A 22,382-nucleotide genomic window follows, 5' to 3' on the forward strand; every position below is an offset into this window, starting at 1 on the left:
CTGGAAGCAAAGTCTAAGATTAGCTTTAAATAAAGCAAGAGGAAAGCATTTTTTTTCTAATTTAAAATATATCATCATATTTCAAGGGCAATATCTGTTTGAAAATAAAAGAAAAATCTTGTTCAGTTAAAAAAAATGGGGTCCCAGCTGGCAAATGCCACCAACATAGCTTAATTTTAATTTAAATAAAATAGTTCTTTGAGGTTACTCAGTGGTATACTGGAAACCTAAGAATGCCATTGCCATTAACAGAGTCCACAATCCCTCACCTCACTGCTTCCTTTCTCTCCTTATCACTTACCTATGAAACTGGATGGAGAACTGCAGAGATGAGGACATTTACTAAGAAATTCTTTCCTAAGTGGTATGTGAAAAGAAAGTAAATTCATGTTGAGTCACATTAATCTATTGCCTTGGCTGTGTAAGAATCACTAAGAATTCTCACAACCTTAGCAAGAGTTGCAAAATAGAAATACAACAAAGCAAAGGTGAGAAAACAAACCACGTGTCTGCTTTTTAAACAATCTCTTGATACAATTCACCACATTAAGAGATTAAGCCAGAACACCCATATGCTCATCTTACAGAAAGCATTTAAAATCCACACCTATTCATCATAAAAACTCATAACAAAGAGCGAGGAGTTTTTTTAAACTGATAAAAGGCATCTACCAAAAATCTAAAACAAGCATTCTAATGGTAAAATATTATAAAGTTTTTCTTAAAAATTATGAATCATGCATTTTATCTCCATTTCTATTCAATGTTGTACTAAAGTCCTAGGCAACACAGCAAGACAAAAAGGAAGGGGAAAAAGGGCTCTATAAACATTGAAATTAAAGAAGCAGAATGTATTAGAAGTACATTAAATACATTAAAAGTAATGGCAAACAGCGCACTTACTTTTGCACCAACCTAATAGTATGCGTAGATGTAATGATTAATTGCAAAGAGAAAAATCGCCCCAAATATCTACACTAAAATTATCAAAACTATCAAGGGAGCTGAATAGAAAATCAACACCAAAAATCAATTTTATTTCTATATCTCAGCAAAAAAGAGCTTAGAGGCGGCATATTAAAAGTTATCATTTACTAATGAAAAGGCAAATTTGTTAGAAGAAAACATAATTTAAAAATGTGCGGCCGAGCACGGTGGCTCACGACTGTAATCCCAGCACTTTGGAAGACCGAGGCGGGCGGATCACAAGGTCAGGAGATTAAGACCAGCCTGACCTATATGGTGAAACCCCATCTCTACTAAAAATACAAAAAATTAGCTGGGCTTGGTGGCATGCACCTGTAATCCCAGCTACTCAGGAGGCTGAGTCAGGAGAATTGCTTAAACCAGGGAGGTGGAGGTTGCAGTGAGCCGAGAATGCACCACTGCACTCCAGCCTGGGCGACAGAGCAAGACTCTGTTTAAAAAAAAAAAAAAAATTATATGGATAAAATTATAAAACTTTTGGAAAGGCATTAAAGAATAGACAGACAGGCCGGGTGCAGTGACTCACGCCTATAATCCCAGCACTTTGGGAGGCAGAGGTGGGTGGATCACAAGGTCAGGAGTTTGAGATTGGCCTGACCAACATGGTGAAACCTCATCTCAACTAAAAAATACAAAAATCAGCCGGGCATGGTGGTGTGCACCTGTAATCACAGCTACTCAGGAGGCTGAGTCAGGAGAATCGCTTGAACCTGTGAGGCAGAGGTTGCAGTGAGCCAAGATTGCACCATTGCACTACAGCCTGGGTGACAGAGCAAGACTCCATCTCAAAAAAAAAAAAAAAAAAAAAAAAAAAGAATAGACAAATAAACAAATTCCCTATATTTACTGATAAATGACACTCAGTATCATAAGTATATCTGTTCTCTCCGAATTATTAATCTATTGATCCAATATAATTCTAATGAAAATACCATTTTTTTCATGAAACATAACCAGCTGATTTTTTAAAATTATGTGAAAAAGCAAAGGATCAAGGCAAGAGGCTTGTGAAAAAAGAATTGGGCAGGGCAGAGGGGAAGCAAGAGTTTGTTCTCTAAGGTATTATGATGTAATATGAAGCTACTATCACTAAGACGAGTGATATTGGCTCATGGGTAGACAAATATATCAACATAATAGAGAACATAATAGAGAACTAAGAAATAGAGCACATTATATTAGCAAGGGTAACCCTTGCATAATCAAGGGTAATCCTTGATTATGCTACAATCACTAATAAAACCTGAAATAGCTTTACTTAACACAATAAAGGGTTATTTCTGTCCATTTGGGCAGTTATAACAAAAACTGCCTTAAATGGTGTAGCTTATAAACAACAGAAATTTATTGCTCACAGTTCTGGAGGCTGGAAAGTTCAGGACAAAGCACCAGCTAATTCTTGTGTTTGTGGAGGGGCCATCTTCTGCACAGACAGCACCTTCCTGCTATATATGCACGTGGTGGAAGGGGGAGGGGGTCTCTTTTTTAAGGTCACTAATCCCATTCATGAAGCCTCTCCCCTTATGACCTAATTGTCTCCCAAAACCCTCACCTCCTAATACCTTGGAGGTTAGGATTTCTACATATGAATTATGGGGGGAAACAAACATTCAGATCAGAGTAATTTCTCACTCATAATACTAATTGATGAAGGTCATAGAACTCTCCCTGGTGCTCTCCTCCAACTTGGAGACCTTGGCTGCTTCCATTATGCAACTCCACATTAGGGGCTCTTCACTTCTGGCCGCAGGATGAGAGGGAGCATATGCACATGAAGACACACCTACTCTTAGGCACCTATGACACTCCCACACATTCCCATTGGCAGACGCTCAGGCACCAGCTCTCAACACAACCACACGGAAGGCTGGGTAATGAAGTTTTCTGTGTGCAGGAAGAGGCAGTGGTGTTGATGTGCCAGCATTTTCTCTGCCAAACAGGATGGAAAGTTGATATATGACCAAATTGACATAGTGGATCCCTGGGGAAAATATCGATGATGTAAAAAATCATAATAATATACGATGCTAAGAAGAAAACAAAAGTCTATTTCTTCTTTACACTGCACACAACCAAATAATTTTCAATTGAATTTAAAATTTAAATAGGAAGGACAGAAGAAATATAAGAGAATATCTTTATATCCCAGATATCTAGAAAGACAAACCACACAAACCTGGAAGGAAATGATTAAAAAATAAAAAAGCTGGGCGGAGCAAGATGGCCGAATAGGAACAGCTCCAGTCTCCAACTCCCAGCGCGAGCGACACAGAAGACCGGTGATTTCTGCATTTTCAACTGAGGTACTGGGTTCATCTCACTGGGGAGTGCCAGACGATCGGTGCTGGTCAGCTGCGGCAGCCCGACCAGCGAGAGCTGAAGCAGGGCGAGGCATTGCCTCACCTGGGAAGCGCAAGGGGGAAGGGAATCCCTTTTCCTAGCCAGGGGAACTGAGACACACAACACCTGGAAAATCGGGTAACTCCCACCCCAATACTGTGCTTTAAGCAAACAGGCACACCAGGAGATCATATCCCACACCTGGCCGGGAGGGTCCCATGCCCATGGAGCCTCCCTCATTGCTAGCACAGCAGTCTGTGATCTACCGGCAAGGCAGCAGCGAGGCTGGGGGAGGGGCGCCCGCCATTGCTGAGGCTTAAGTAGGTAAACAAAGCTGCTGGGAAGCTCGAATCGGGTGGAGCTCACAGCAGCTCAAGGAAACCTGCCTGTCTCTGTAGACTCCACCTCTGGGGACAGGGCACAGTAAACAATAACAAACGTAGCAGAAACCTCTGCAGATGCAAACGACTCTGTCTGACAGCTTTGAAGAGAGCAGTGGATCTCCCAACACGGAGGTTGAGATCTGAGAAGGGACAGACTCCCTGCTCAAGTGGGTCCCTGACCCCTGAGTAGCCTAACTGGGAGACATCCCCCACTAGGGGCAGTCTGACACCCCACACCTCACAGGGTGGAGTACACCCCTGAGAGGAAGCTTCCAAAGCAAGAATCAGACAGGTACACTCGCTGTTCAGAAATATTCTATCTTCTGCAGCCTCTGCTGCTGATACCCAGGCAAACAGGGTCTGGAGTGGACCTCAAGCAATCTCCAGCAGACCTACAGCTGAGGGTCCTGACTGTTAGAAGGAAAACTATCAAACAGGAAGGACACCTACACCAAAACCCCATCAGTACATCACCATCATCAAAGACCAGAGGCAGATAAAACCACAAAGATGGGGAAAAAGCAGGGCAGAAAAGCTGGAAATTCAAAATATAAGAGTGCATCTCCCCCGGCAAAGGAGCGCAGCTCATCGCCAGCAACGGATCAAAGCTGGACGGAGAATGACTTTGACGAGATGAGAGAAGAAGGCTTCAGTCCATCAAATTTCTCAGAGCTGAAGGAGGAATTACGTGCCCAGCGCAAAGAAACTAAAAATCTTGAAAAAAAAGTGGAAGAATTGATGGCTAGAGTAATTAATGCAGAGAAGGTCCTAAATGAAATGAAAGAGATGAAAACCATGACACGAGAAATACGTGACAAATGCACAAGCTTCAGTAACCGACTCGATCAACTGGAAGAAAGAGTATCAGCGATTGAGGATCAAATGAATGAAATGAAGCGAGAAGAGAAACCAAAAGAAAAAAGAAGAAAAAGAAATGAACAAAGCCTGCAAGAAGTATGGGATTATGTAAAAAGACCAAATCTACGTCTGATTGGGGTGCCTGAAAGTGAGGGGGAAAATGGAACCAAGTTGGAAAACACTCTTCAGGATATCATCCAGGAGAACTTCCCCAACCTAGTAGGGCAGGCCAACATTCAAATCCAGGAAATACAGAGAACGCCACAAAGATACTCCTCGAGAAGAGCAACTCCAAGACACATAATTGCCAGATTCACCAAAGTTGAAATGAAGGAAAAAATCTTAAGGGCAGCCAGAGAGAAAGGTCGGGTTACCCACAAAGGGAAGCCCATCAGACTAACAGCAGATCTCTTGGCAGAAACTCTCCAAGCCAGAAGAGAGTGGGGGCCAATATTCAACATTCTTAAAGAAAAGAATTTTCAACCCAGAATTTCATATCCAGCCAAACTAAGTTTCATAAGTGAAGGAGAAATGAAATCCTTTATGGATAAGCAAATGCTTAGAGATTTTGTCACCACTAGGCCTGCCTTACAAGAGACCCTGAAGGAAGCACTAAACATGGAAAGGAACAACCGGTACCAGCCATTGCAAAAACATGCCAAAATGTAAAGACCATCGAGGCTAGGAAGAAACTGCATCAACTAACGTGCAAAATAACCAGTTAATATCATAATGGCAGGATCAAGTTCACACATAACAATCTTAACCTTAAATGTAAATGGACTAAATGCTCCAATTAAAAGACACAGACTGGCAAACTGGATAAAGAGTCAAGACCCATCAGTCTGCTGTATTCAGGAGACCCATCTCACACGCAGAGACATACATAGGCTCAAAATAAAGGGATGGAGGAAGATTTACCAAGCAAATGGAGAACAAAAAAAAGCAGGGGTTGCAATACTAGTCTCTGATAAAACAGACTTTAAACCATCAAAGATCAAAAGAGACAAAGAAGGCCATTACATAATGGTAAAGGGATCAATTCAACAGGAAGAGCTAACTATCCTAAATATATATGCACCCAATACAGGAGCACCCAGATTCATAAAGCAAGTCCTTAGAGACTTACAAAGAGACTTAGACTCCCATACAATAATAATGGGAGACTTCAACTCTCCACTGTCAACATTAGACAGATCAACGAGACAGAAAGTTAACAAGGATATCCAGGAATTGAACTCATCTCTGCAGCAAGCAGACCTAATAGACATCTATAGAACTCTCCACCCCAAATCAACAGAATATACATTCTTCTCAGCACCACATCGTACTTACTCCAAAATTGACCACGTAATTGGAAGTAAAGCACTCCTCAGCAAATGTACAAGAACAGAAATTATAACAAACTGTCTCTCAGACCACAGTGCAATCAAACTAGAACTCAGGACTAAGAAATGCAATCAAAACCGCTCAACTATATGGAAACTGAACAACCTGCTCCTGAATGACTACTGGGTACATAACGAAATGAAGGCAGAAATAAAGATGTTCTTTGAAACCAATGAGAACAAAGATACAACATACCAGAATCTCTGGGACACATTTAAAGCAGTGTGTAGAGGGAAATTTATAGCACTAAATGCCCACAAGAGAAAGCAGGAAAGATCTAAAATTGACACTTTAACATCGCAATTAAAAGAACTAGAGAAGCAAGAGCAAACACATTCAAAAGCTAGCAGAAGGCAAGAAATAACTAAGATCAGAGCAGATCTGAAGGAGATAGAGACACAAAAAACCCTCCAAAAAATCAATGAATCCAGGAGTTGGTTTTTTGAAAAGATCAACAAAATTGACAGACCACTAGCAAGACTAATAAAGAAGAAAAGAGAGAAGAATCAAATCGACGCAATTAAAAATGATAAAGGGGATATCACCACCGACCCCACAGAAATACAAACTACCATCAGAGAATACTATAAACACCTCTACACAAATAAACTGGAAAATCTAGAAGAAATGGATAATTTCCTGGACACTTACACTCTTCCAAGACTAAACCAGGAAGAAGTTGAATCCCTGAATAGACCAATAGCAGGCTCTGAAATTGAGGCAATAATTAATAGCCTACCAACCAAAAAAAGTCCAGGACCAGATGGATTCACAGCTGAATTCTACCAGAGGTACAGGGAGGAGTTGGTACCATTCCTTCTGAAACTATTCCAATCAATAGAAAAAGAGGGAATCCTCCCTAACTCATTTTATGAGGCCAACATCATCCTGATACCAAAGCCTGGCAGAGACACAACAAAAAAAGAGAATTTTAGACCAATATCCCTGATGAACATCGATGCAAAAATCCTCAATAAAATACTGGCAAACCGGATTCAGCAACACATCAAAAAGTTTATCCACCATGATCAAGTGGGCTTCATCCCTGGGATGCAAGGCTGGTTCAACATTCACAAATCAATAAACATAATCCAGCATATAAACAGAACCAAAGACAAGAACCACATGATTATCTCAATAGATGCAGAAAAGGCTTTTGACAAAATTCAACAGCCCTTCATGCTAAAAACGCTCAATAAATTCGGTATTGATGGAACGTACCTCAAAATAATAACAGCTATTTATGACAAACCCACAGCCAATATCATACTGAATGGGCAAAAACTGGAAAAATTCCCTTTGAAAACTGGCACAAGACAGGGATGCCCTCTCTCACCACTCCTATTCAACATAGTGTTGGAAGTTCTGGCTAGGGCAATTAGGCAAGAGAAAGAAATCAAGGGTATTCAGTTAGGAAAAGAAGAAGTCAAACTGTCCCTGTTTGCAGACGACATGATTGTATATTTAGAAAACCCCATTGTCGCAGCCCAAAATCTCCTTAAGCTGATAAGCAACTTCAGCAAAGTCTCAGGATACAAAATTAATGTGCAAAAATCACAAGCATTCTTATACACCAGTAACAGACAAACAGAGAGCCAAATCAGGAATGAACTTCCATTCACAATTGCTTCAAAGAGAATAAAATACCTAGGAATCCAACTTACAAGGGATGTAAAGGACCTCTTCAAGGAGAACTACAAACCACTGCTCAGTGAAATCAAAGAGGACACAAACAAATGGAAGAACATACCATGCTCATGGATAGGAAGAATCAATATCGTGAAAATGGCCATACTGCCCAAGGTAATTTATAGATTCAATGCCATCCCCATCAAGCTACCAATGAGTTTCTTCACAGAATTGGAAAAAACTGCTTTAAAGTTCATATGGAACCAAAAAAGAGCCCGCATCTCCAAGACAATCCTAAGTCAAAAGAACAAAGCTGGAGGCATCACGCTACCTGACTTCAAACTATACTACAAGGCTACAGTAGCCAAAACAGCATGGTACTGGTACCAAAACAGAGATATAGACCAATGGAACAGAACAGAGTCCTCAGAAATAATACCACACATCTACAGCCATCTGATCTTTGACAAACCTGAGAGAAACAAGAAATGGGGAAAGGATTCCCTATTTAATAAATGGTGCTGGGAAAATTGGCTAGCCATAAGTAGAAAGCTGAAACTGGATCCTTTCCTTACTCCTTATGCGAAAATTAATTCAAGATGGATTAGAGACTTAAATGTTAGACCTAATACCATAAAAATCCTAGAGGAAAACCTAGGTAGTACCATTCAGGACATAGGTATGGGCAAAGACTTCATGTCTAAAACACCAAAAGCAACAGCAGCAAAAGCCAAAATTGACAAATGGGATCTAATTAAACTAAAGAGCTTCTGCACAGCAAAAGAAACTACCATCAGAGTGAACAGGCAACCTACAGAATGGGAGAAAATTTTTGCAATCTACTCATCTGACAAAGGGCTAATATCCAGAACCTACAAAGAACTCAAACAAATTTACAAGAAAAAAACAAACAACCCCATCAAAAAGTGGGCAAAGGATATGAACAGACATTTCTCAAAAGAGGACATTCATACAGCCAACAGACACATGAAAAAATGCTCATCATCACTGGCCGTCAGAGAAATGCAAATCAAAACCACAATGAGATACCATCTCACACCAGTTAGAATGGCGATCATTAAAAAGTCAGGAAACAACAGGTGCTGGAGAGGATGTGGAGAAATAGGAACACTTTTACACTGTTGGTGGGATTGTAAACTAGTTCAACCATTATGGAAAACAGTATGGCGATTCCTCAAGGATCTAGAACTAGATGTACCATATGACCCAGCCATCCCATTACTGGGTATATACCCAAAGGATTATATATTATGCTGCTATAAAGACACATGCACACGTATGTTTATTGCGGCACTATTCACAATAGCAAAGACTTGGAATCAACCCAAATGTCCATCAGTGACAGATTGGATTAAGAAAATGTGGCACATATACACCATGGAATACTATGCAGCCATAAAAAAGGATGAGTTTGTGTCCTTTGTAGGGACATGGATGCAGCTGGAAACCATCATTCTTAGCAAACTATCACAAGAACAGAAAACCAAACACCACATGTTCTCACTCATAGGTGGGAACTGAACAATGAGATCACTTGGACTCAGGAAGGGGAACATCACACACCGGGGCCTATCATGGGGAGGGGGGAAGGGGGAGGGATTGCATTGGGAGTTATACCTGATGTAAATGATGAGTTGATGGGTGCAGCACACCAACATGGCACAAGTATACATATGTAACAAACCTGCACATTATGCACATGTACCCTACAACTTAAAGTATAATAATAATAAATTAATTAAAAAAATAAATAAAATAAAAAAATAAATAAAAAAGCACATCATCAAGAAAGAGAAAAGACAAATTATAAACTACTAAAAGATATTTGCAATACATATAACTGACAAGAAATTAGTATTTAGAATATATAAAGAAATTATACAAATTAACTATTACAAAAATACAAGTAAATTAGAAAAAAATGGGCAGATGGTCTGAATAAACATAACACACAAGCAAAAATATGAATGGCCAATAATCAAATATAAACAACTCTACTTCATTAGTAAGTCAGAAAATCAAAATCAAAATCATGAGAAGATTTCATTTCATAAAAATTTGATTGGAAAAGTCGCAAAGTCAGAGAGCATCAGGTATTGGCAAGGAGGAAGAACAATAGGAAATCTTTTCCACTGCTACTGACAATATAAATTGATACAAAAAACTTGGGGACTGATATGACACTATCCTGTGAAATTAAAACTGTGCATATCCCATGAAATGGCAATTCCACTTGTAGGAAAATGCTTTCACGTGTGAACTATGGCTAGATACTTCAACACAGATGATAATCTTGAGAATACAATACTGAGAGAAAAAAAACAAGATTCAGAAGAATACATATGGTATACCATTTTTATAAAGTTGAACCAGGAAAATCTAAGGGTACTGTTTCAGAATTCACACATACATGTGTTTAAAAATCTATGCTATAAAGAAAAACAAGGGAATGAGCAAAAGTCAAAATTTAAGGTGGAGGATACCTTTGACGATGTGGCAAGGGGGTGGGGCAGAGAGGAGTACACAAGGATCTTCAGGATGTCAAGGAAGTTGGACTTTTAAGTGGGGTGATGGGTTCAGAGGCATTCATTTTATTATGTAATAAACCAGGATCGGCATAAATATTACCTTATGCATCAAATATTTAATTTTTAAAATTAAAACACACATGCATGCACAAGAAAAAAGAAGTAAGTACTCTGTAAACTGACCTCCCAGTCAAGAGAGCTGTTGATTTTGCAATTGCCTAGGAGCATAAAGACTGAGAGTATACGTTCTCTTTTTACACTGAGTCTATAGTGAGATACTCTGTCCTAATAACATTTTAAATTTTGTTTCCCTTTTGCAATTACCTAAAAACTCCTCACAGTATAATGTATTCCATCTTTACTCTTTATTTAATATCAAAATCCTCTTTTATTTTTTTCTCTAGTGGCCAGGTTCTAGCTGCTCTTCCTAGAACCTCTAGGCAAGTTCAAGTGCTACAGAATCTTACTACAACATATGAGGTAATTTCTCCCTAATTTATGTCTATATTGGTTTCATTTTGTATAAGCACTGGGTGTTGAGTTTCCTCCTGTATGTTGTCTGGTTTATATGTATCTGGTATGAACTCTTCTTCTCATAGCCTTCTCTCCCTTCTCACAATCACATGACTTTGTTGGTTCCCCAGATCAAAACTTCTTCACTTGTGCTATTGGCTTTCCAGCCAATTTCATAATAGTACCTTGGGATTTAATGTGTGCACTTACAAAGATGCTACAATAACAGAAATTAAAATATTTAGAAATAAAAGCTTTACTCATAAAACAATGGTTCTTAACCAAAGATGTACCAAAAACACAGAGTACATTTATTAAAATTCTCACCCAGGGACCCATCTCGACCTAATGTCTAAGATGTAGAAAATTGACAAGATGTATAAAATTACAGAATATTAATGGCAGTGGTGACCATTGGGGGAGGCATGGCCAGTTGTAGTGGGGGAGGCACGACTGGGGCCGTGTGTTCCACGGAGCCAGCAGAAGTCAGGAAGAGGTGAAAGTCCCGCCCCCTTCTGTGATAGCAGGGCGGGAGCCTCATGCTCTCCTGGCGCAGCTACAGCTGCCCAGCTGCAGCTACAGACCTGGACATCCCTGTGCTCTTGGGGGCCAGGAGCAGGCAGGAGCCCTGCCCTCCTGGGCGCAGCTGCAGCTGCCCAGCTGGGGTTGCGGACCCAGGCATTTCTGCCCTCTCACTGTTTCTGAGAAGACCCCCCATTCTCCTACAGGCTCGGAAGTGCCTGCTCCCGCTGTCTGGCCTCTCCGAGTTCCTGGTGCTCACTCCAATCTTGGAGCAAAATTGAGGCTGAACCTAGGTGCTGTCACAACCTGGCTGGCTGTGTGCATCTCAGGGCAGCACTGACATGCTAGCCTCCTGGGTACTGACGAGCACAGGAGGGAAGCCAAGGGGGTTGCTGAGGGCATCTCAGCACTGGCCTGCAGGCCCCCTCAGCTGGAAAAGTCTGGGTGCCATAAATAGCTGTAGGAGGCAGACAGGCTCCTAGGCAGAAAAGGGCGGGTCCCTGGTGAAGCCCCACCTTCAAGCCCAGGAAGGTTGCCAGTCCTGTGGACCACAGTGGGAGCTACTGGTGCTTTTTCCACACCTGCCCATGGCCATCCATGAACCAATCAGCACCCACTTCCTCCCATCTGAAGCCCATAAAAACCCCCAGACTCAGCCAGAGTCTCTGGAGAGACATCAGGGACCAGCTGTAGAGAAGAGCCACCCGCTCCAGGGTCTCCTCTCTGCTGAGAGCTAACACTCCTCAGGACACCCTGGCTGCAGAGAGGAGCTACCCACTGCGAGTCTCCTCTGAGCTGTTCTATCACTCAGTAAAGCTCCTCTTCACCTCGCTCACCCTCCGCTTGTCCACGTACCTCATTGTTCCTGGGCACTGGACAAGAACTTGGAACCTGCCAAATGGTGGAGCTGAAAAAGCTCTAACACAAACAGGGCTAAAACACGCCCCTTGTTTGCCACATTGTGGGTGACAAGGAGGAGAGAAGAGCTGCAGCCTTTTGGGGAGCTCAGACCTAAGAGCTCCCCGAGGCAGGACTATGATACCCTCTTTAGGGCTCTGTGGTTCCTGACGTCTCCAAACTTCTGAGTGCCACCACCTTCCCTGGTGCCAGCCATGGAAGCTGCTTGCGGGACACCTGGTCCAGCCACAGCCTTGCAGGGAGCCAGAAGATGCCCACCCTGCCGCAGCCAGCATGCCTCGCTGTGTGCAGTAGCTGGACCCCACACCTGCTGGCTCACACACCCCTCACCGCTCAGCTTGCCCTTGGCAGAAATGGGACCCAAGTCAGTAGCACGAGATGAGCACAGCCTGCCAGGCCAAGTGGGCTTAGTGGACCCGAGCAAAACTTAGGCAAAAGCGCCACTGACCAGAGGTTTCTGCTGGTAAAGCGACCCCAGGGATCCCGTAAAAATACCATGGTAGAAAATTAATAGCTCCTTGTTTGTTAGTGTTTTCCAAGAAGCAGAGGTAAAGACCAGACTGGAGGAGCAAGTGATGAGGGGAATGCTGTTGGAGGATAGAGGATGGAGCTGAAGAAGGCAGGGAGCATCATCAGACCATATTGTAGCTCTGACACCTCTGCAGAAGGGAGCATTTTGTGTGGAGAATCTCAGACGGTAGGGCAGTTCCAAGGAAGGCTGGGCTAGGTCAGTCTCAGTGGTGAGTCCTTCAGCCAGTCACCTGTTATGGGAACCCCATATCTGGCAAGAAGGGGCCTGCATTAACACTTCCACAGGTCTCAGTTATTGGCTGGCTGCAGCCCTGAAACCACATGGCCTCAGCTTCTAGTGGGTCACCAGGGCAGCCACTGAAAACACCAGCCAACTGTGCTTCTCCCAACCGAAGAGCTGAGTGGTGCATATTCAGGACCACCACATCATGGTAAAGAGGAAATACTACAAGAGGCAGCATCAGAGGTTTAGAATTCGAGTTCTTGTTCTGTCACTTCTAGCTGTACGATTTTAGATGTTAGGTATGAACCTTAATTTCTTCACCTGAACAATGCAAATAATAACACCTGCCTAGTCTATATCAAAGTGTTATAATTATCAAAGGAAATGAGTATGAAAGTGCCTTGAAAAAGCACATTAAGGGCTGGGCGCGGTGGCTCAAGCCTGTAATCCCAGCACTTTGGGAGGCTGAGACGGGCGGATCACGAGGTCAGGAGATCGAGACCATCCTGGCTCACACGGTGAAACCCTGTCTCTACTAAAAATACAAAAAATTAGCTGGGTGTGGTGGCGGGTGCCTCTGGTCCCAGCTACTCGGGAGGCTAAGGCAGGAGAATCGCGTGAACCCGGGAGGCGGAGCTTGCAGTAAGCCGAGATCCCGCCACTGCATTCCAGCCTGGGAGACAGTGAGACTCCGTCTAAAAAAAAAAAAAAAAAAAAAAATACATTAAGAGAGAAAAAATAAAGTCCATAATTAGATATATATATATATTTTATTACATACTTTTTAAAATTATACTTCAAGTTCTAGGGTATATGTGCACAACGTGCAGGTTTGTTACATATGTATACATGTGTCATGTTGGTGTGCTGCACCCATTAACTCATCATTTACATTAGGTATATCTCCTAATGCTATCCCTCCCCTCTCCCCCCACCCACAGTAGGACCCGGTGTGTGATGTTCCCCTTCCTGTATCCAAGTGATCTCATTGTTCAGTTCCCACCTATGAGTGAGAACTTGCAGTATTTGGTTTTCTGTTCTTGCCATAGTTTGCTGAGAATGATGGTTTCCAGCTGCATCTATGTCCCTACAAAGGACACGAACTCATCCTTTTTTATGGCTGCATAGTATTCCATGGTGTATATGTTCTTAAAAAGGAACAATGACATGATAATTACAAGAACACGAAATTTTTATTTAAAAAATCAATGTTTAATCAACTTTCTAGACAAAATTTTGTTTCCTTTCAAATATCTGATGTACACATGCAATTTTACAGTTAAGTCATGAATATAGTCATTCATCAATGTCTCATCAAATATTTATGGATTATCTTACATGTTCCAGGCTTTTTTTTTTTTTTTTTTTTTTTTTTGCAACTAGAGTTATGGAAAGGAATTTTTAAAAGCTCACTGCAAAATAAATGTTTATATTACCGTGTGTGGATGGGGACCAGCACCAGGTAGTGTCCTTTTCATGCTCCTTATAGATAAAACTGTCATGGCTGTAGCTACAGATGAGAATGATGTGAACAACTCTTTTTTAATTTTATCAATTTTGCCCCTTAAACTGTAGATTGTTCTCTGGCAGCCGGTAACATCTGACCTTATTGAGAAGAAAAAACAAGTCCATTTTTTTGTAAATTCATCTGATGTCGACATTGTGAAAGCCCATTTAAATGTGAGCGGAATTCCATGCAGGTAGGCACTATTCAATGCATATTGAGTAGCTATTATAAACACCTACTACGCACTTGACTAGGGTATGGTATAATTGCTTCCTGGAACAATAAAATGTATTAACCATGACAGCATAGAAGTCTCTGACTGGACCGAATGGACTGGTGATAAAGCCTAAGGTCCAGCTCTGTGATCTTGGATAAGTGGTTCAACTCCTCATGTCCTTGGTCCCTTATCTAAAATGCAGGTTAGACTCAATGATTGGTAAAGCCTCTCATAGTTCTTTTTTCTCTGGCGACTCTGTACCCAGACTCAGGGAGCAAAATTGTCATTTGCCTTGGTAGGCTTTGTGGTATCTCCTGAAAAAGCAGCTGTGGGAGGGGATTTAGCTTCTGCTAATTCTTCTTCACAAAGACAGTGACCATTTCTGAATGTCTGGCTTTAAAAAGTGTAACAGGTGGTTGGACTCTGCAGAGATCTCGGGTTAGTCTGGCACTGCCCCTTACCACCTACATGACCCGGGGGAATTATTCACCTCTCTGTTCCCAAGTTTTGTATATTAAGGGTAAAAACAGCACCTACCATGTGGATTAGAAATGATTTCCTTTTCTTAAAAAGTGTATCAGGTGCAATTTCTGCTTAGAGTCTAGCCTTCTTCCTATGGAGTCTCCTGTCTAATATCTCCTCTCCATATCCACTGCCCAACTGCCAGTACCTTCCTGGTGGCCTGGCCCCTTCCTTGAGACCATGCTCTCTTCTGTGTATCAATGGGTGCCCCCTGGATAATATGCTATGTTAATTATTAGTAATATATTATAGGTGTGTACTGTTTTCCAGGAACTGTGTGCTGAACCTTCCTATTAATTGACATTGTGTCTATTAATCTTTACTTAACCCCAAATAGTAGATGCAATCCCCATTATATAGATGAAAAAATATCCTTACTTATAAAGGAATGTTTCAGGGTAAATCAGAAAGAACATGGCAGAGTTAGGAGTCAAACTTAGACCTTTCTGATGTCGATGCTGCGGCTTTTATTTATTGGCCCAAATAAAAGTAAAGAACCTTTTATTAATATGACAGGTAACTTTCAACTTGTTCATCTTAGGTGATAGAATGCCTGAATTCAGTTAAAATATTTGCCTGGTTAACAAATGTGGTGCTCTGAAGAGAACTTGAACGAGATGCCTTTCCTGTACTTCCCTTTTCCTGTTCTATTTCTTTGGCTCTGCAGAACATCTGGTGCAGGTCAATGGGGAAAAAATAAGAAAAAAAAAGAAAAGGCTTTTCTGCTTCTTCTTCCTCTTTAACTGAAAACGGCATAATACAGTGATATTCTGGATTGAAGAAAGGTACATCAATCCATATGCTCATATAAAAGTCACTGAAGAATCACCATTGAGTAATGTTGGTAATGGTGGGAAAGGGTGGTTTTTATGGAGGTTCTGAAAATATACCTAATAGGAGCTACTTTTTCTCTAGTGCCCATGTAGGCTCTACGGAAAGGGTTTGTCGATCAGTTTATCACAATGTGAGATATCGTGCTTTTACCTTGATGAAATGCTTATTAGGTTTCTTAGTGATTTTTTTCTTCGTGCTCACCTGCTGTGCCTGCAATGCGCCATGTGGGAAGATCTACCCTCTGCTTGGAAACTAGCTTACTCTCTGTTTCATCACCTAGTGTCCTGCTGGCAGATGTGGAAGATCTTATTCAACAGCAGATTTCCAATGACACAGTCAGCCCCCGAGCCTCCGCATCGTACTATGAACAGTATCACTCACTAAATGAAGTAAGCCATCACACAGCTCTTCAAAGCTACTATTTTCATTTAACCAGCATTGCTATTTCAACCAGGGGAATATCCAAGGATCATAACTGGTAGAAGATGGTAAAACACAAACACACACACACACACACACACACACACACACACACACACTCTTAGGTTAATTACATGGTGGTCATCTTCCCTGAGAAGATTGCATCATATCTGGTAAACTGCAGGATGTTTGTCTACAGCTAAGAATATCTCTAACTGCTGGGAGTAACACTTTATTCTATGGAACAACAGAAATTAAACAATAGGGGCTTTAATTAAAACTGCCACCAAAAAATCACCAGTCCAATTAATCATGTCTCTTTGGACCATCACCCTAATTTTACTAATTACCAGATTAGCTCGCTGAATTAAAGAAATATATTCATTTACATTTAATACACTATAACTAATTGCATTTTATTCATTAGAAGGAAGCTATTAAAACTAATAATAATAATAATGCCTTTGTTCTAATCTTTAAGAAATTGGATTTTTTTATGTCAGTACTTACAGGTTCCACTCCTTTTAGAGGGAACTTCAGTAAGGTGTTGATGTGTAGGTGAGACCTCAGCAAGCTTTCACATAATCCACTAAAAGCCATTTCCCTATATTTGTTAGTTGAAAGAATAAATTCGCAGGAGGACTTTCTTTTTTATATGGTATTCTCCAAGTAGTAAAAAATACCTTGATGCCTTTTTATAAGAGTATGCCCCTATATTGCCTAATATAACTATTTTTGTCATCTTTGACTAGGTGCCCAGAAACTATTAGGGACCATATCCATATTTTTAAGACATCTAAGACTTAGGTAATGAGAATCAATTTTATGTGTATACTCTTTAAAAGCATCTGCTCCTTCCCAGTTAATTAAGCAAGAAGTCAGTATGCTTCTAGAATGTGTGCCTGGTTGATTGACGGGGTCTTACAATTGCACCCCCCCACTTTTTTTTTTTTAATCTCTCCTACATCTATCCAACTTAGACCACCTCTCTCCAGCATCCATCAGCAGGACTGCATGAGCAAACTCGATGCAGAGAGGTTTCGTAGGTGGGATTTGCAAAATACGGAAAGTGAAACTGTCACTGCTGTGATGAGTTTGGTGGGGAGAGGGGGATGCCATACACAGAAGTCTTTTAAAATATTTGTCAAAACATATTTTAATTATTTTGTTCAAAAAAGTTATATTTTCTTACCATATCTTCAGGAAAGAGTTGGAATGACACACGAGGAAAAAATAAGCTCACGGCTCTATTAGTTTGTTAGGGCTGCAGTCATAAAATACCACAGACTGTGTAGCTGAAATCACAGAAATTTATTTTCTCCTGATTCTAGAGGCTAGAAGATCCAGATGTCAGTAGGTTTGGTTTCTACTGAGGCCTCCTTCCTCAGCTTGCAGGTAGTTGTGATCTCACATTGTTCTTCCTCATATGGCCTTTTCTTTCCTTTTTTTTTTTTTTTTTTTTGAGACAGAGTCTCTCTCTGTCGCCCAGGCTGGGGTGCAATGGTGCAATTTGGGCTCACTGCAACCTCCGCCTCTCGGGTTCAAGCGATTCTCCTGCCTCAGCCTCCAGAGTAGCTAGGACTAGCACACCACCACGCCCAGCTAATTTTTTGTAGTTTTAGTAGAGATGGGATTTCACCACCTTGGCCAGGCTGGTCTCGAACTCTTGAGCTCAAGTGATCTGCCCGCCTTGGCCTCCCAAAGTTCTAGGATTACAGGCGTGAGCCACCATGCCCAGCCTCTTATGGCCTTTTGTTTGTGCACATGCATCCCTGGTGTCTCTCTATGTATATCTTAATCTCCTCTTCATATAAGGACACCAGCCAGATTGGATTTGTGCCCAGTCTAGGGGCCTCATGTTGACTTGATCATCTCTTTAAAGGCCCTATCTCCAAATACAGCCACTTTCTAACCTACTGGGAGTTAGGGATTCAACATATGAATTGGAGAAGGGGGTGTAACATTTAGTCCTTAACTATGACATTCTAGAAAATATCTTGTACTTCTCTTTCCACTCCCGCCCCTATTATTTTCTAAGAGGTTCATAGGAACCATAACAATTTTGCTCCCAGAAAATTCCTCTAAGTACTTCTTTCCCTTTGATCAGTGGTCTCTTGATCAGCCCTCTCTACAAGATGGCCTGGTGGGTAGCACAGGTTATTTTGTCATTGACTCACACCAGGAGATCTTAGATGATCCAGTGTAGGGAGAAAGAAACAAATGGCCAAAAATTACTTCTTAGAATGGCGAGAGAAAAGAGTTATTCGAAGAATGTTGCATTACTACCTGAGCTTAGTTTGAGAAATGTATAAAGTATGTCGGTTAAACTGCCTTCAGATTACACAGCCTCTCGTGTTAGAGGAAACCTACTGAAGTATCAATGAATAAATTAATTTTTTTGTGGTAGCTTTCTCAGGTGTATTTATGCCTAGAGGAGTAACACGGGAAATGGAGTTTCAACTAGGAAATTGCTGATGGTTACATTTCTGACACCCCAGACACTGACAGGATCAGTACTTGGTGGCAGGTGGGCAGGACCCCTTAATTCTTGGCATGGGGACAACCACTCACACCTACCACTCATGCTGGGTATGCGATCTCAGAGAACCCAGGGATAAATGGTGCTCCAGTTTTTACCAGCTAGGATTGCTATTTGAAATCACCTCTAGAAAAGTTCCCAGAGATAAAGCCAGGATTTGACTGTTTCCATTTCAGAAGGCATCAGAGTTTAAGAATGGACCCTCGAAAGTTGGTCCACATTAAAACATAACCCAGTTCAATCCCAGCAATCTCAAAGCAGACAATAATGCAATGCTTGCTTTGAAGTGGGTGCCAGCCCTAAAGTCAGCTTTTTTTTTTCTTTTTCCTTCCCCTATTATCTTGACAGAACCTCAAAAACAACTGGACTTCCACCCAAGAGAGAGGTCCAGAATCTGGGATAACTGAGTTAGTTTGTTTGTTTTTCCTCCAGATTGTCCCCACCTTTGCCTCTCATCATTCTGCCAATCTCACTGTGCTTGCACAGGTCTTTAGTGGGAAACAGCGATGCTTCCCTTTATCCTGCTTTGTAAAGACGGTGCTCAGGGCTCCCTTCATCTTGAAAAGTGCATTGTTAAGTCCCATATAAAAGCGAACTTTTGAATGAATGATAACAAGAATTTGTTATCATTGTGATGACTTTAAACATAACTTTCAGGGGCCATAGTTTAAAGATTAACTTTTCCTACCTCGTTATAAGTATCTTAGCACTTTTTCACTCTTTCCCAAAACCTTGACACTTATGAAAACTGTAATTTTATTAATTTCCCTAAACATCAGAAGAAAGCCCCCGCCATCAGTGCTTTAGGTCCTCATGCATTCCACATACAGAGGTTTTCCTTTCTCTGAAGAAGTTAGCTGATTCCTTTGGTCAGGGAAATGCTTTGAACTTGCTTCGTGACTAACCTCTGGTTTCCATTTTGCTAGATCTATTCTTGGATAGAACTTATAACTGAGAAGTATCCTGATATGCTTACAAAAATCCACATTGGATCCTCCTATGAGAAGCACCCACTTTATGTTTTAAAGGTATGTTGTGGGGAAAGTCGTTGATCTTTCCATGTGAGGGGAGGGATTCATTCTCCAGTGGTGTTTGTTAAAACTTGAGTTTCTTTTCTTGAGTTCTGAAAATATTTGCATTACAGGTGTTCCTCAACTTTAATACCTGGCTATTTAGGGGTTGGCTATTTTTCCCATTAATAATACAGTCTTGTCCTGGTCTGTATGTCCTAATCTCTTCCCACAAGGACACCAGTCAGTCTGGATTAGTACCCACCCTAAGGGCCTCATGTTCATCACCTCTTTAAAGGCCCTATCTCCAAATACAGTCTCTTGGGGGTTAAGGCTTCAGTTCTAGATGAAACCCAGTTCTAGAATTAACTCTGTTTCTGTTTATGTGACATTAGATAAGCCATTATAACATTTCCATGAAATGAAGGAAGTGGTGTTTATTGTTTTCAAGTCCTGGTTTTATTTTCTGTTATCCAGTAACAGAAAATAAAACCAGGACTTGAAAAAAATAAAATTAAAAATTAAAAAAGTGGTGCAGCTTTTTGATGCTAATTTTTAAAAATTGATACATAATAATTGTACATGTTTTTGGGGTACATGTGATTTTTTTTCTCCCCCTCTCCCCACATGTGATGTTTTGATACATGCATACAATGTGTAAATCAGGGTATTTGAGATATCCATCATCTCAAACATTTATCATTTCTTTGTGTTGGGAACATTTTAAGTTTGTCTTCTAGCGATTTTGAAATATACAATAAATTATTGTTGATTCTAGTCACCCTACTGTGCTACTACACACTAGAACTTATTCCTTCTAACTACTTTGTCCCCACTAATCAACCTCTCTGTATCCTCTTTTCTCAGACTCTGGTAGTCACCATTCTACTCTCTACCTCTATGAGATCAACTTTTTCCACTCCCCATGTCAGTGAGAACATGTGGTATTTGTCTTTCCCTGCATAGCTTATTTCACTTAACATAATGACCTCCAGTTCCATTCATGTTGCTGCAAATGATAGGATTTTATTCTTTTTAATGCCTGAATAATATTCCATTTGTGTATATGTACCACATTTTCTTTATCCATTCATATGTTGAAGAACACTTAGGTTGATTCTATGTCTTGACTATTGTGAATGGTGCTGTAATAAACATAGGAGTGCAGGTATCTTTTCGATATACTGATTTCCTTTCTTTTGGATACATACCCAATAGTAGGACTGCTGGCTTACATGGTAGTTCCATTTTTAGTTTTTTGAGGAACCTCCACACTGTTTTTCATAGTGGCTATACTAATTTACATTCCCACCAACAGTGTACAAGGGTTCCCCTTTCTCCACATCCTCTCCAGCATTTGTAATTGTCTGTCTTTTGGATTAAAGCCATTTTAACTGGGATGAGATGATACTGCATTGTGGTTTTAATTCACATTTCTCTGATGATTAGTGATGTTGAGGATTTTTTCATATACCTGTTGGCCATTTGTGTGTCTTCTTTTGAGAAATGTCTGTTCAGATTCCTTTCTCATTTTAAAAATTGGATTATTTATGTTTTCCTTTTGAATTGAGTTCCTTATATATTCTGATTATTAAATAGCTTGCACATATTTTCTCCCATGTTTTTCTTTTCACTCTGTTATTTCCTTTGCTGTGCAGAAGCAAGTTTTCAGTTTGATGTAATCCCCTTTATCTATTTTTGCTTCTGTTGACTGTGCTTTTGAGATCTTACCCCAAAAAAATCCTTGCTGAGACCAAAGTCCTGAATTGTTTTCCCAATGTTTCCTTCTAGTAGTTTTATAGTTTCAGCTCTTACATTTACGTCCAATCTGTTTTTAGTTGATTTTATATATATAGTGAGGGACAGGGATTTAGTTTGAATTTTATGAATAAAATTTTTCCCAATACCATTTATTGACAATACTGTCCTTTTCCCAATGTATGTTCTTGGTGGCTTTGTTGAAAACGAGTTGACTGTAAATCTGTGGATTTATTTCTGGGTTCTCTATTGTAATCCATTGGTCCATGTGTCTGTTTTTATGCCAGTACCATGCTGTTTTAGTACTCCAGCTTTGCTCTTTCTGTTCAGCATTACTTTGGATTTTCAAGATCTCTTGTGGCTCCATAAGAATTTTAGATTTTTTTTTTCTCTTTCTATGAAGAGTGTGTTGGTGTCCACAGGGACTGCATTGAATCTGTAGGCTCCATTGGGTAGTATGGATATTTTAACAATATTAATTCTTAAGCCCGTAAGCATGAGGTATCTTTAGGTATCTTTTCATTTTTTTGTGTGTTCTCTTCAGTTTCTTTCATCAGTGTTCTATGATCTTAATTGTAGGTCTTTCACTTCTTTGGTTAGATTTATTACAGGTCTTTTTTTTTTTTTGGTCATTGTAAATGGTATTTCTTTCTTGATTTTTCTTTTAGGTTGTCTGCTATTGTTGTATATAAATGCTACTGATTTTGTGTGTTGATTTTATAACCTGCAATTT

At 40.6% G+C, this 22,382-nt stretch overlaps 1 protein-coding gene across 1 annotated transcript in view; it reads left to right on the forward strand.

Moving 5' to 3' along the window:
• The window catches only part of LOC105490665 (carboxypeptidase B2), a 56,568-nt gene that overhangs the window by 12,907 nt on the left and 21,279 nt on the right, over positions 1-22,382 (forward strand). The window contains exons 2-5 of the mRNA XM_011756511.2: positions 10,540-10,615; positions 14,418-14,542; positions 16,203-16,311; positions 19,808-19,909. Of these exons, the coding sequence (XP_011754813.2) occupies positions 10,540-10,615; positions 14,418-14,542; positions 16,203-16,311; positions 19,808-19,909 (412 nt within the window). The remainder of the gene's footprint in view (positions 1-10,539; positions 10,616-14,417; positions 14,543-16,202; positions 16,312-19,807; positions 19,910-22,382) is intronic.

The sequence above is a fragment of the Macaca nemestrina genome, chromosome 16 (assembly GCF_043159975.1).
Source record: "Macaca nemestrina isolate mMacNem1 chromosome 16, mMacNem.hap1, whole genome shotgun sequence".
NCBI classification, from domain to species: domain Eukaryota; kingdom Metazoa; phylum Chordata; class Mammalia; order Primates; family Cercopithecidae; genus Macaca; species Macaca nemestrina.